Source organism: Talpa occidentalis, unplaced genomic scaffold (genome assembly GCF_014898055.3).
Source record: "Talpa occidentalis isolate TD23 unplaced genomic scaffold, MPIMG_talOcc4v2.1 talOcc4.10, whole genome shotgun sequence".
NCBI lineage: Eukaryota > Metazoa > Chordata > Mammalia > Eulipotyphla > Talpidae > Talpa > Talpa occidentalis.
The window spans coordinates 28,311,659-28,327,213 of record NW_023600993.1 but is presented as its reverse complement, the minus strand read 5'-3'; the positions used below and the strand labels follow the sequence as shown (position 1 = coordinate 28,327,213).

The 15,555-nt window shown below is 52.6% G+C and overlaps 1 protein-coding gene across 1 annotated transcript; it reads left to right on the top strand.

The window, feature by feature from the left end:
- Positions 1-2,203: 2,203 nt before the first annotated feature.
- XIRP1 (xin actin binding repeat containing 1) lies at positions 2,204-7,649 on the top strand. Its single transcript, XM_037501561.2, has one exon. The coding sequence runs from the start codon at positions 2,244-2,246 to the stop codon at positions 7,647-7,649; it is 5,406 nt and encodes a 1,801-aa protein (XP_037357458.1). The 5' UTR covers positions 2,204-2,243.
- The last annotated feature ends 7,906 nt before the right edge of the window (positions 7,650-15,555 follow it).

The window sequence follows — 15,555 nt, the reverse complement described above, 5'->3', positions numbered from 1 at the left end:
AGACCCTCCCCACAAGGGTGGGGAGACCAAATCTGAGTCTGGCCAGATATAGACACCGTGGAAGGGCTGGGTGAAGGAGGAACAAGCTTGGGGGCAAAGGTGTGGGCACTCTAAGAGACCCACCCAGCCTAGGAGACCAAACTCTGGGGGGCTTCTCAGGGGCCAAGTCCCCACCCTAAGTCTGTTCCCTGTTCTGAATTCTACCCTCACTTGCCTACTAGAAACTTAAGTTCCAGGGGTCTCAGGTTGGGTGGGTGTAGGGATGGGAAGGCCAGACGTCTTGAGACCTACTACTTCAAGGGATTTGCTCCTGCCTGGCAGAACCTCCTAGGACAGCTTCTGTGGTCCTATTTAGGCCTCAGTTTCCCCACCTGAACATTAAACAGGTTAGGGCAGCGACCTCTGAGGATCCTCAGACCTGCGTCCTTGCACCCCATGAGCTGATAGTTTGCAGCCACAGCAGGGATTCTGAAGATTCCTGGGGGTGGGGGTGGAGCCCGTGGACTGCACATGCCATCTGCTTGGGCCACACTGGTGGTGACAGGGGAGAAGGTGAGGACAGGCACTGTTTGCCTTTGGCAGGAGGTCCTCATTGGTGCTCAGAGACTAAAGGAAACATCCAGAGAGTGAGATGAAAATCGGGTTGCAAATTTTAGAGTTCACAGACCTCGGGCGCTGGTGTCTTTGGTGGGCATGCTGGGTGGGGTGAAGCAAGCAGGTCTCAGTTTCCTCCCTGTGTGAGGTAACCATAAGGAGGAAGTTCTGCCCCTACCTGCTGCCAGTATCCCTGCAACTCCCCCACCCACCACCACACACACACACCCCTCCAAGCCCTTTTGGTCAAGAGAAGGCTCCAGGCCCCAGCACCAGGCAAAGAGGAAGATGAGGTGGGACCCCGGGGCCCAGGGTCCCACTGGCTGAACCTGAGCCTTCCTCCCTCCTCAGCCAGACAGACCTCAGCTATATTTAGTGCTGAGCATGGAGCAGAGAGGGGGTCAGGGCAGCAGGAGGAGAAACATGCTTCTCGTTCCTTCCTGATTGGCCTCTGGGGACTGTTAGTACACCTGTCACGAGACAGAGACCACAGAAGGGCTTGAAGAGTGGGAGGCCACCGAGGAGGGGTAGGGAACGCTGGTGGGGCCGCCTGGGTAGAAGCTGATTGACTCCAAGAGGGAGGAAGAAGAGCAGCGTGGAGCCAGAGGGCACACGGCTGGGGGCTGGGCTCTTCACCAACAGGGGGCAGGGCTGCTCTGCAGAAAGGACCCCCAGCTCCACTGCCCGCCCTCCTTGTAGGTGTCACCCTAGCATTCCCCGGGGTGCCTGCTGAGAAATAGAGGGGCACCACAGTCAGGAAGAAAACTTCACGCCCTCTACCCTCTCATCTCTTGGGAGCCAGCCCCAAATAGGATGTAGGAACAGCACTGCTAGCCACTCATTTGACAAGACCTGACTCTTTCTGCACCTCAATTTCCTTATGTGTAATTGAGTGACTGGGCTAGGAGAGCCCTGAGTCCCCTGGCTCAGAATTTCTGAGCCCCCATCTGGGATTCAGAATCTGACTCTGCCTAACCATGAAGTACCTGGTGAACAGTTGCCACTCAATGAGCCTCACCTGCTTCCCCCCTGCATGGGCTGCTGGCCCTGTTCTGTCTCCTCGGGCTCAGGGAAAGGTTGGAGAGTGAACTGAGCGCCAAGAGGTGAAGGGTGGGCAGGAGCCCAGTGGAAGGGCAAGCGCGCCCTCTGCTGTCACAAGAGGGAATTTCCTCTTCATGGGAAATAATTACTCATTTACTTGGCTGCCACCCTCAAAGTTGGGATTCCCCAGGCCTTTCACTGGGGCGTCTGCCAGGGAAAAACTGATTTTGGTGAAGGAAAGTGAGGATGACACATGCCCAGTTTTCCCAGTGGAAGTTTCTGTGGAAAGAGTGTCATGGCCAGTAGTCTAGCAACCCAGGTGATTCTGGGGAAGTGGGACCCACCTTGATGGATGGCTCCCTATAGCCTAAGTTCAAGGCTTGCGACACATCAACCATGCAGGTCGCAGAGTGAGTTCCAGGTGAGATTTGAAAGGCTGGGGGCGGGGGGGATGCCTCTAAGTTGCATTTGCCACCACGGGACTACTCTGCCCTGAGCAGAGTAGGGGTGCTCCCTGCCATTTCTTCCAGCAACCAGCCTCCATTCCACCAAAGCCCCCCAGCCCTGCCCCAGTCCCGTCTTCATCTCTGCACTCTCTCCTCAGCAAGATGGCCAACGCCCAGACGCAGGTGGCCCTGACGCCAATCATCCCAATGGCGGCTGCAGAGGACCTGCCCTTCCCTCCACCACCAGCCCTGGAGGATCTGCCTCCACCACCTCCCAAGGAGTCCTTCTCCAAGTTCCACCAGCAGCGGCAAGCCAGTGAGCTCCGCCGCCTCTACAAGCACATCCACCCCGAGCTCCGCAAGAATCTGGCCGAGGCCGTGGCCGAGGACTTGGCGGAGGTCCTGGGTTCTGAGGAGCCCACTGAGGGTGACGTCCAGTGCATGCGCTGGATTTTTGAGAACTGGAGGCTGGATGCCATTGGGGACCATGAGAAGCCACCTGCCAAGGAGCCGGTGCCCAGTGGTGATGTCCAGGCCACTTCCCGCAAGTTTGAGGAAGGTTCCTTTGCCAACAGCATAGAACAGGAGTCAGCGGGACCTCGGCCATCCAGAGGGGATGTCCGTGCAGCCCGCTGGCTGTTTGAGACAAAACCGCTGGATGAGCTGACAGGCCAGGACGAGGCACCAGAGGCTACAGTGAGGGAGCCTGCAGCCAGTGGAGATGTCCAGGGTACCAGGATGCTCTTTGAGACGCGGCCGCTGGATCGCCTGGGCTCCCGCCCCTCCATCCAGGAGCAGAGCCCCTTGGAGCTTCGCTCAGAGATCCAGGAACTGAAGGGCGACGTGAAGAAGACTGTGAAGCTATTCCAAACAGAGCCTCTGTGTGCCATCCAGGATGCAGAGGGCGCTATCCATGAGGTCAAGGCCGCATGCCGGGAGGAGATCCACAGCAATGCAGTGAGGACAGCCCGCTGGCTCTTTGAGACCCAACCTCTGGATGCCATCAACAGGGACCCCAGCCAGGTGCGGGTGATCCGGGGGATCTCCCTGGAAGAGGGGTCCCGGCCTGATGTCAGTGCAACTCGCTGGATCTTTGAGACACAGCCCCTGGATGCCATCCGGGAGTTCGAGGTGGATGAGAAGGACTTTCAGCCATCCCCAGACCTCATCCCTCCTGGTCCAGATGTTCAGCAGCAGCGGCATCTGTTTGAAACCCGAGCACTAGACACTCTAAAGGGGGAAGAGACTGGAGCAGAGGTCCCTACCAAAGAGGAAGTGGTCCCTGGTGATGTCCGTTCCACCCTGTGGCTATTTGAGATGAAGCCCCTGGATACTCCCAGGGACAAGGTCCAAGTGGGTCACCTTCAGCGGGTGGGCCCCCGGGAGGGGGAAGGGCCCACAAATGAGCATCTATCCAGTGGTGTCCCCTCACTGTCCCTCTCTCAGAGTGCTCCCCAGAGGGATGGGGTGAAGGGAGACGTGAAGACCTTCAAGAACCTTTTTGAGACTCTCCCCCTGGACAGCATTGGGCAGGGCGAGCCTTCAGCCCATGGGAGCATGAGCAGAGCTGAAGGAGCTGATTCCGCAAGCCAGTTGCAGGACATAGGGTCCCCAGTCTATGCCATTCAGGATGGCAAAGGTCACCTCCACGCCCTGACCTCTGTCAGCAGAGAGCAGGTAGTTGGAGGTGACGTGCAGGGCTACAGGTGGATGTTTGAGACACAGCCCCTCGACCAACTGGGCAGAAGCCCTAGTACCATTGATGTGGTGCGGGGCATCACCCGGCAGGAAGTGGTGGCTGGAGACGTGGGCACTGCCCGCTGGCTCTTTGAGACCCAGCCCCTGGAGGTAATCCACCAGCGGGAGCAGCAGGAACGACAGGAAGGAGAGGCAAAAAGTCAGGGAGGCCCCCAGCCTGAGGCACCCCCAAAAGGCGACGTGAAGACCATCCGGTGGTTGTTTGAGACATGTCCCATGAGTGAGTTGGCAGAGAAGCAGGAGTCAGAGGTCACAGATCCCACAGCTAATACCAAGGCCAGGTCCTGCACCTGGATGTTCGCACCCCAAACCCTGGACAGGCCAGAAGGCTCTCGGGAGCAGCACCTGCAAGTTAACCAGGTCCTGGCTGGGGAAAGACAGACCGACAGACATGTGTTTGAGACTGAGCCTCTGCAGGCCACAGGCCGGCCCTGCGAAAGAGGACCCGTGCGGTACTGCAGCCGAGTGGATATCCCTTCAGGGCAGGTGTCTCGACAGAAGGAGGTCTTCCAGGCACTGGAGGCAGGCAAGAGGGAAGACCAGGTGTCCAGGGTCCTCCCTGAGCCCATCCCGACGGGCTCTGTGCACAAGTTCACCTGGCTCTTTGAGAATTGCCCAATGGGTTCCCTGGCAGCTGAGAGTGTCCGAGGGGGCAACCTTCAGGAAGAACAGTCTGGGGGTCCCTCAGACAACAAGGTGCCGGAGAGGCAGGAGACTGAAGCCGAGGGGACCCTGCGGATGCTGAACGCCACGCCTGGCATCCTGCACCGTGGAGGCATCCTCATGGAGGCTCGAGGCGGCGGGGAGCTCTGCCTTGCCAAGTATGTGCTCCCAGGCCCAGGGCAGGGGAGCCCCCACATACGGAAGGAAGAGCTGGTGATTGGTGAGCTTCCCAGAATAGTCCGTCAAGTGCTGCGCCGGCCAGACGTGGCTGAGGAGGGTCTGCTCGTGCAGGAGGACCCAAAGGGCCAGCTCCAGCTCAAGCCGCTGAGGCTGCCAGCCCCAGGCAGCAGCGGAAATCTTGAAGACATGGACCCTGAGTTCCAGCAGTTGCTGGCTTGTAGCCTTGGGGCCTCAGTGGCAAAGACAGGGCTGGTGATGCAGGAGACAGAGCAGGGTCTGGTTTCACTGACCGCCTACTCCCTGCAGCCCCGGCCAAATGGCAGGGCCCCTGAGAGAAGCAGCGTGCAGCTACTGGCCAGCTGTATAGACAAAGGAGACCTGAGCGGCCTACACAGTCTTCGGTGGGAACCACCAGCAGACTTGAGTCCCGTGCCAACCAGCGAGGGGGCCCAGAGGCTGCCCCCACCTGACAGCATCATCCATGTCCCCCTGCTGGACCCCAACATGGGGATGGGGCATCTGAGAGGCCCAGGGGCCACCCCTGGCCCTTCACAGGTGATGGGAAAGGCAGTCCTTCTGGCTGGGGAGGAAAAGCAGGAAGACAGGGGCACTGGGCAGAAAGGAACTGCAGCTTTGGGAAAATCGGAAGAAACCATGACGATGGCCCTGGGGCACAAGGCCCCAGACCTCCAGGCCGCCATGCAGAATCTACGGATGGCAACAGCCGAGGCCCAAAGCCTGCACCAGCAAGTTCTGAACAAGCACAAGCAGAACCCCACCCCAGCAGCCACCCCCGTGCCTTTTCAAGATGGTCTTCTGCCAGCAACAGCCATGACCACTGGGGCTGCCCAGAGCAACACCAAGCCTATGAATGGAGGTGCCTCTAGGATCCCAGCAGGCCCCAGAAAGGTCAGTGGGGAGCAGAAAGTTCTGCCTGATGGGCTGCCTGGGGGGTGGGTGGATGGCATCTATACTGCTCACCCCGTGAGGACATCTGACCTCCAATCTTCTGAGAGGGAACCCCAGTCAAAAGGCAAGGAGACCGCCCTCTTAGTCCAGGCTCCCAGTCTGCTCCAGGAAGGCCCAGGTCAGAGTCTTAGGCCAGGACGGGAGGAGCCTGGGGACTGCACAGAGAAGGCCACAGCAAGAGTCAGCGGAGGGAAGCTCCAAGCTGCAGAGACCACCTTAACAACTGCCGCTATAGCTCACCAGACTCCGGCCTCTGAGCCTCGGGCCGCAGGTGCCAACCTGCACTCCCATAATGCCTCTGTTCCTCCTCCTCCTCCTCTCTCAGCTGCTGTGACAAGACCAGACTTCCCAGCTGAAGCCCGCCATAACGAGGACTCCATCCAGCAGGCCTCTGAGCCCCTGCAGAGCCCCCTTCTCCACTCCCACAGCAGCTCTGCAGGCCAGAGAACACCTGGGGAATCACAGAAAAAGACCCCAAAACTGGAGCCCACCATGCCACCAAGGAAGAAGCCCCAGGTGCCCCCCAAACCTGCACACCTAAGCCAGCTACCCCCTCCTCAGAGGCTGCCCAAATCCTCAGGTCCCGGTTCCTCCAAGAGAGTGGAACAAAGAGAATACAAACAAGGTGAGCCAGATGCAGCCACTCCTCGGCTGGCCAAGGTCCCTCCCGCTACTGTGGACCAGGGCCGAGTATCTCTGTCTGGATGCCCCAGTGGACAGAGCCAGCCCAGCCTCCAACATGGCCCCAGCAGTCTAACCTCCAAGCCCAAGAGTCAGGCAATGGTCAGTAATGCCAAGAACCCTGAGCCCCCTAAGTGCTCAGCTCTCAACAGTGACCCCACCTCACCCCAGCAGCATCCTAGCCCCCCAGGAGAGAAACCCAAGGAAGATCCCCAGCAAGGGGCCACTGAGATTCTACAGGGAAGCCAGCAAGAGCTCCGAGGCCTCCTGAGCCAGGTGCAAGCCCTAGAGAAGGAGGCCGCAAGCAGTATGGATATGGGGGCTCTGAAGAGGCTCTTTGAGGCCATGCCTCAGCTGGAAGGGTCCCCTCAGGCTCCTGCTGCTCCCTGCAAGCCTGAGGCCTCAGTGGAGCAGGCCTTTGGAGAGCTGACAAGAGTCAGCGCCGAGGTGGCCCGGCTGAAGGAACAGACCCTGGCGAGACTGCTGGACATTGAGGAGGCTGTGCACAAGGCCCTCAGCTCCATGTCTAGCCTGCAGCCTGAGGCTAACACCAACAGTCATTCCCAGGGACCCCCAAAGGACCACAGTGTCACAGACAACATCACAGCCAAGTCCAACTGCTCAGGACAAGAAGTCAGGGGTCAACCTGCAGTCAAGAACCAAATGGAGGTTACAAGCCATGCTGAGGTCCAGAGTCAAGCCAAGGTCAAAAACCACACAGAGGTCAGAGGTCAAGCAGCCTCAACGGCCCCTTCCACCAGGGAGCTGGAGACACTGAGAGACGATTTGGACCGCCCTCGAGTCTTGCCTTCCAGAAGAGATTCACCCTCCTCCCCAACTTTCATCACCATCGAGTCAGGTACAAAAAAGCCTCCGGAAACTCCCAGACCCAATGTCTCAGTGAAAAGCACACTCCTGACCCAGGATGTGGACCAGGCCCCGCTCCAGCAGAAAGATGCCCCCGACAAGGCTGGAAAGAAGGAGATAAGCCAGTGTTCCGGACGACCTGAGTCTGCCTCTGCCTCTGCCTCAGCCAGCCCCCTGCCCAGAAAGCGGGAGAAGAGTGTTCTGGAGCTGCAGACCAGGCCAGCTGGCCACCAGTGCTATGGAGCTACAAGAACCGTGACTGAGCAATACGAGGGGGTGGATGAGTTCGGAAACACAGTCATGTCCTCCTCCACAGTCACAGAGCAGACAGAGCTGCCCAGGGGCCCAGGCCCCCATCTGGAGCTCCACATCTCCCCCCTGCTGCGGCAGTTCCTGCAGAGAGACCTGGCACAAGTCGGGATGGGGCACGTGGCCTGTGACCACTTCTAGCCAGCTGCCCAGTGAGCCCCTCCACCTTCCAACTGCCTACCTGGTAACTCCCTCCGGAACCCCAGGACAGGGGTGGGTGCCATCCTCCTACACACATGAGTCAAGGACCAAGGAGAAAGGGCATCTTCCAAGACTTGTGGGTGCTTTCCCTTCGTCAGTTCCAGGTCTGTTTCTTGCAAAAGGAGGGAAGAAAGGGAAGAGGCCAGCCGAGCAGCTCAGGCGTGAGAGTAGGAGGGAGGCCTGCAGCTGCTGCAGGGGATGCCATCTGTACAGACACACTGCTCCTCACGCAGGCCCGGCCCTGTGCCAACACGTGGAGCCTGCCTGCCACCGCCTGAAATGGAGTCCCCTGAGTGAACCTCCACCTTCAGTTTTGTTTTTTGTTTTGTAATCACAAGTGAAAACATTGTCGGCCATCTGTTCCTTGACTCCTGGAGAGGACAGGGCCAAGAACACGGGACAGGTCTCTGTTAGGGGTGGGTCTAAGGGCTCCAGAGGCTGTGGCGCAGCCCTTCATCACCATCTCCATCATCCAGCTGGTCACCCTAGATACCCCAAGGACACCACAGAAAGGGTCAGCGATCAACAGTGTCCCTAGAAACCCAATGGACTGCTTCTTTGCCCCCACCGCCCTACACTCTACACCCCAAATGGGAAGGACACATTCTAAATAAACACAAGTTTTATTCTCTGCTCTGCTGTCTGTGAATCTGTTCCAGAGTCAGGGTTCCCACTGTGGGGAAAATAGCTATCACCCTCAGGTGCCCCATTTTTCTGGCAATGGCAGTAAGGGAAAGCTCTGAAAAGCCACCCCTGTTCTACCATCTTGAATGGGAACCAGAAATGTCTGCCCTCTCCCCTGTTCTCCTTGCTTTCATGCCGGTCCCCCCGCCCCTCCTCTCCACACACACATACTGTTGCTTCTCGACCTCTGGCCTCCCTTCCTGGAGGTTCTTGGACAACACCTGGAGTGGAATCCGACCAGAATCCTGCTCCAAAGTGGGAGAGTAGCCCAATGAGGCCCAGAAAAGAGAGAGGGCCGCGTGCCAGGAGAACTCGGGTATCCAGGAAAGTTGGGCTGCTTCCCCCTACTCAGCCCAGCTGATGTGCGTGTAGCAGGAGCTCCTGGGAAGAGGAGTGTATGGGTCCTGGCCTGGGAAGCCAAGTGATTTGAGGAATGATTTTCACTCTTTCAAAAGTCCTGAATGCCTGCGGCGTGACAGGCATATTCTTGGCAGCTGGGACACAGAGTGAGGTCTAATGGGTCCTGCTCTCAGGGAAATGACTTTCTAGAGATAATAACAAACAACAGAAACTAAACAAAAGGGAAAAAAACAGATCAAGAACAAGGGTAACGCACCTACTCCCACTCTGGGGTAGGAGTCTTAAAATATGTTGATATGACAATGATGGGTGATTGCCTTAGAGGACTAGGCCAAGGGAAACCTCATTGAAAGGTCCATGCAGGAGGCCAGAATGCAAAAACCCACCAGGAAGCCCACCTGGGAACAGGAATGCGGAAGCCTGCCGAAAGGATTCAGACAATGAACCTTCCCCCTCCCTACAAATCTTTTCTCAGACAAAGAAACTCCCCCCCCACCCCCGCACAAACTTTTTCCCGCCATAGGAGCCCAGTCTCCCACCTGACCTCTCCTCCGTGAGGTCCGCCCGGGTCACAATAAATTTTCCCTTCCTCTGAGAAATTTAGCCTGGCTCTCCTTTTCTTTACCACGCCAAACCTTTCACTCATGAAGGAAAAAAATAACTCACATGAGATCTGAATAACAAAGAGCCATTTATATAAAAATCAGAGGGAAGTGACTGCTAAAGGTAGAGCACCCGCACTAACCCAAAAGAGGGAATACATTTAGTTTCTCCATTTCCTGAATATCGACTCATAGGAAGGGGCTTTAGGTTCCACTCCCCAAGCCTCCCTTCTCTCACAAGGTTACGTGGGAACTTTCCACGCTTTGCTTCCAGTGAATAGGTAGGCCCCTATTTTACTGCTAGGCTGGGGCTCAGCCCTCCACACCCCTCACAGTCCCTCATGGTCCCACTCATATGGGTGCTCTGACCTGGAAGAAGCCCACCCCCTGTGGAAGACTGCAGCTGGCGGACAATAAAGAGAACAAATCTACCCACCTGGGCCCACTCCCCACAACTAACTAGGCCCCTCACCACATGTCCCCAGCTTTCTCCGTGCTCTTGTTATAGTGGGCACAACTCTAGTAAGTGCTACTGAGGAGTAGGTATACTGAATATCACTATACGGTTCTTTTTTTTTCCTAGTTAAACAATGATTTTATTGCTTGAATACACAAATTTATGCAACCAGGGCAGAGGCTGTGGATGACTCATATTTCCAATTGGGAGGGAGGACCCATTTAGTCTTGTAATAGTGAGCCTGTTATAGGACAGGAAGAGGGGCAGCCCAAACCCCGCAAACCTGCCTATTCTAAATGGGTTCTGCCATCCGCCGCATCAACACAAAACATATGAGACTTTAATGAAAAGGAACTTTAATAAAACTAGGAAACAATACAGGAAAGGCAAAGAGTCTAGTTTCTAAATGAAGCACCCAAAGTTACCCGTCCCCTCGTGGGTAAAAGTCCATCCAAATGGGATTGGTCCAGAACAAGGCCCCAAAGCCTGCCACAAGTCTAAAGCATCTTCCAGTGGGGACCCACAGCAAAGGGTCACAAACAACCGGACAAGCCCGGAAGGAAAAGAGCAAAATCAACATCAAGATAAAAGCTGCCATTGTCACCTCCCCACGGGTCTCACCCACATCTGTGTCACCCAGTCCACGACCAAAAGACAAGCACAGTTTCTTCACGTGTCTCTAGGCTCCATGCGCCTCCTCCAGGTCTCCTGGCTCCATCCTGCTTCCTTCCTTCCTCGTCTCTTCTGCAGCTTCTCCTCTTCCTGCTCAGCTCCACCCTCCCTTGGGAGGGGCAGGGAACCTCCCCCTTTCCTGGGGACCACCCTGTTACAATCCCCCCTTTTAATTTTTATTCCACCATATCTATGGTGGCACAATCTCAGGGTGTAGTCTTAGGAGACAGTCTTTTTTAGGGTTACAATGTGTGTAAGAGAAGCAACAATTAGTCAGCAGCATTGTCTATGAATGTCCAGTATGACAGTTTCATTACTTAAAAATAGTCCATTATCCAAGCCAAAAGAAAAAAATTTGGAGCATTGGCTAAAACAAGACAGCAAATATATCAAAATCACAGTTAAAAAATGTTAAAATGGTTCAACTGATGTAAAACACAAATTTTCTCAACCTTGATCCCAAACTTTTAACAGCATAGCAAAAATTTTGCAAACTAAATCTACTTTTAAACCATTTTTCCTATTTTTGCATAAAATCACAGGGTAGAAATAACTAACAGCAATTTTTAGCTGGCTTTGTTGAAATATTCCATACAGGATCAGAGCGAACCGGTGGCATCCAGTCGATGTAGGCTTCAGGTATAACGTTGGTCTCATCAGACTCCACCTGGGCTTTCCTCTTCTCGAGGGTACCAGGGCATTTTCGTTGGCCGGGGTTGTCCAGTCCTGCCAATGGAGGCAAGCTTCCTCACCTTCTTTGGAGGTCTCTGGAACCCTACAAACAAGGCAAACAGGTTCTCCTCTTCTTGGTTCAGCTCTTTTTCAACTTTTTGGAAGAACTCCACACAAAGCCACACAATCAAACTCACGTCCAATTTTCGTTAAAACAGACAAAATCCCTATGGAAGTTATGCAAAAACAGACTCTGAAATAAGTAGCAAAAATTACTACCACTATTTGTATGCCGTGTTGGTATCAAGGGGAGAGAAAATGTGACAAGTTAGCTTTGCTGGAAAAAAAATTGCAACCTTGCTGCAGATCCTGGTCACCAAAACAAGAGATCTTTGTGGATTTAGAACAAAATGCAAAAAAAATCATCAGTATTATGTCAAAGAAAAACTTAGTGAATATCAGGTGTATTTCCAGGTCTATTCAGTCCTTAGTAGGAAAGTTTTTTACTCTCAACAGTTCCATCAATAGGAATCTATTGAGACCTTTTTTCCCTATATTTCCAGAAACAATTTCTGTAGATGTGAAACAATTGAATTATACAATATTACAAGGTGACAATCACCACTGACAATTTACATACATACCCGATACTAATGTTAACATATTGGACATACCAAAGTTTTTTTACCATTTTCCCAAGTGACAATGCTTCCCTTTCAGTTTTACTTCATTAGGTAAAAGCCAAATAGAACAAATTTATGTAATGCTTTCCCAGGAGGAAAAGGAGAAACTTCGTGGAGTGTCTCAGGAGCTCTACTGAGGTTCCACAAAATTTCCTTGCATCAGTCAAATGACAGGCCACCAAATTTGTACTTGAATTTAGATTTCTGGGAAGCTTTGCCATAAATATCAGAAAAGTAACAGAAACAACAATATTCAATCTCTATGAAGGCACCGGCTTAGTTCAGTAGCACAATGTTGACAATCAAACCATAACTTTTTGTTTTTCTCATAACTGGAGACTCTTTTTTTTTTTTTTCCAACGTCTATGGGCACCATGTATACCAATCTGTCAATCACTGGAGGTCAAGACAGACAGAAGGACATACAGACATACAACATATAGACAAAGACAGTTTTTTTTTTTTTTAGTTATGCCACGTAGAATATGTTATGTAACTGCAGTTTTACTCCATAGGCTCAGAAAAAAAATATCAAAGTCCAAAAAAAATGTGGAGTGTTGCTGGCAGAAAAATTTCCAGTTGTCATCCTGCAAACCTAAGACTTTGGAAATAGGAAGGAAAAGTTTTATTAATCACAAGAGTTGCATGACCTTGTTTATCACCTTAGGGTTTTCAGTGTTGAAGACTTTTTATTAGAAGTCCATCCTGGGGTATTCTGTACAGCAACTGAAAGAATAAAAATAACAGTTAACTTTTAAGCAAAAGGAGTCATCTCTTGTTAGCCACCAAGCAGGCACTCCTTGGGTTTCCTGGAATAGAACCTGAAAAAAAAGCAAAATCAAAATATCAGTAATTAACTTTCAATTAAAAGGAGTCATCTCCTTACTTCTGTTAGCCACTCTGGGACAGAAGCTGAAAGAGCAGATTCAACATCTAAGCACAGATTACACCTCCCCCACACTAGGGAGGGACAACAACAACACAGGTATGAAAACCTGGTACAGTTACATGATGCACCCTAAAGAGTGCTTTCCACAACAGACCTTCCTCAGTAGGAAGCAGAAACTTAGAATCTTGTCTTACACCAGCAATTGAACAAATTCAGGATTCAAAATGGCAAACATGCCCAAAACAAATTGTGTAGACAAAATTCACAGCAGCAAATCCTTTCAGACTCAGACAAAATCTTGTTAATTTTTCTGATCCAGACTTTGCAAAAATTCAAGTTATCTCCAAGAATCCATCAAGGATACCAGCGATTACCAGTTACTGCTTAAGGCTACTCTTTCCTTAACACCCAGGCATACATTTGCTAATTAAAAACACCACCACTCCACAGTTGGCTTGCAAAACCGGTCAGACACAGGGCAGGAAGTAGTCAAAGACAAAGCAACATACCACTGAAGAACCATTATTGCCTTTAGAAATGCTAATGAGACAGCAGAGATTACAAAAAGAAAGAGAAAAAAAAAAGTTCCAAGTGGCCTCAGACGCCATCTTTGATCTGGCCACATGGTCCAATGTACTGCCTAATCTTTTGAGTAAAACTGGCACAGAACAATTTCCACAAAATCAAAATCTCTTAGCAAGTGACTACAAACAAATTACACACAAACACACAGAATCTTCACAAAGCCCAAGCCAGTTTTTCAACAGCAAATCTGTTATATGAAACAAACACACTGGAGAAACCAAAAATCACATTTGCGCTTATGGTAGCCAGCGCCACAGGGAAGCCCAATTTCCCCATGGGGCTGACTAACCACGGATGGCTCTGTCCTAAATCTTCGTGGTCGCCAAATCTGTTATAGGACAGGAAGAGGGGCAGCCCAAACCCCGCAAACCTGCCTATTCTAAATGGGTTCTGCCATCCGCCGCATCAACACAAAACATATGAGACTTTAATGAAAAGGAACTTTAATAAAACTAGGAAACAATACAGGAAAGGCAAAGAGTCTAGTTTCTAAATGAAGCACCCAAAGTTACCCGTCCCCTCGTGGGTAAAAGTCCATCCAAATGGGATTGGTCCAGAACAAGGCCCCAAAGCCTGCCACAAGTCTAAAGCATCTTCCAGTGGGGACCCACAGCAAAGGGTCACAAACAACCGGACAAGCCCGGAAGGAAAAGAGCAAAATCAACATCAAGATAAAAGCTGCCATTGTCACCTCCCCACGGGTCTCACCCACATCTGTGTCACCCAGTCCACGACCAAAAGACAAGCACAGTTTCTTCACGTGTCTCTAGGCTCCATGCGCCTCCTCCAGGTCTCCTGGCTCCATCCTGCTTCCTTCCTTCCTCGTCTCTTCTGCAGCTTCTCCTCTTCCTGCTCAGCTCCACCCTCCCTTGGGAGGGGCAGGGAACCTCCCCCTTTCCTGGGGACCACCCTGTTACAAGCCAACCAGTGAATACGGCTCTCAATTGGAATGAGACGGAATTTAGCATCCTTATCCTTTCTGTTCCTCTCAAGATGCTTTAGAACAGCAACAGCTTTCTTAATTAAAAGATGCAGATCCTCAGGAAGATCAGAGAAGCAGTTCCCTTGGACTTAAGAAGTCTCAGGATTTTATTGCCTGTCACAAAAGGTACTTGTGCAAAGCCATGTGAGTCTCTAGGGATCACACCGATCTGTGAGGGAGTCAGGCCCTTCTTGGCCAGTTTGTAGTAGATCTGCTCCTTCACGTCGTCAGAAGTCAGTTTCAGCCAGGTGGGGACGCTGCGGCGATAGGGCAGAGCCGACTGGGACAGGGCCTTCCCGGGAGCTTGCTTGCGACTCGTGATGGCGGCAGGCAGGCGGCGAAAGGAAAAAGGCTATACGGTTCTTGGAGCTGTGCCTGGCCCCTGGAGCTAGAGCGGAGTCCCTTTTCCTATCACTGCAATTATCAGTTTTAGCATATCTCTTTTCTCACCTCCAGGTGGAGCCCCAGTCTTGTCCCTCTCAGTATCTCTAGTACTTACCCCAGTGCCTAGAAGGCACTCCATAAACGTCAAATAAATGAACACACAGATGAATGACATGATTGAGCAAATTCACCGATCCACCCCAAGAATATGGACTGACCACCTGCTTCACACCAAGTTCCGTTCAGGGGAACAGAAAGAAACAAAGCAGAATTCATCCCTGACCTCGTGGCACTTCGGTTTAAAGAGGCAATGTCAGAGGAGCCCATGAGAAGCTGAAGCCGTGCAAGGAAGACAATACATCAAAAGCAGAAAGACCATTCGAGAGGGGAGCCATCTGTGAAGGCCACAGAAACAAAGTTCACGGGGAGAGGGCTGGTGACGGCAGACGGCATCTCCTCCCCAGGGGTTGTTATAGGGCAACCCCGATATTGAGCGGGTTGCCTGGCTGTGGGTCCTCACCCGCGCGCTTAAAAGGGACTTATTAATACTCCACTACAGGCATACACAAAAGGTTAATAAAAGGCTTATTTACAAGGGAAAAGGAAATAAGGAAAATGTACAACTCAGGGAGAAAATAGGGAAATAAAGTCTTTAATGCGTCCTACCCGATCCGCCGACCTGGAAACTCAAAGGCACTCTCCGAGCTGGCCTGACGCTGCGAGCTGGCGGGGAGCCAAAATGGGGGACCCCTCCAAAGCCCACGTGTCTGGCTTTATACCCACCTGGCTGCTTAACCCCACCCTCAGGTCCCAGCCACCTTCCCTTCGGTGGGGATGGGATTTGGAGTTCCCAGTGTCTTTGGCTTTGGCCTGGGG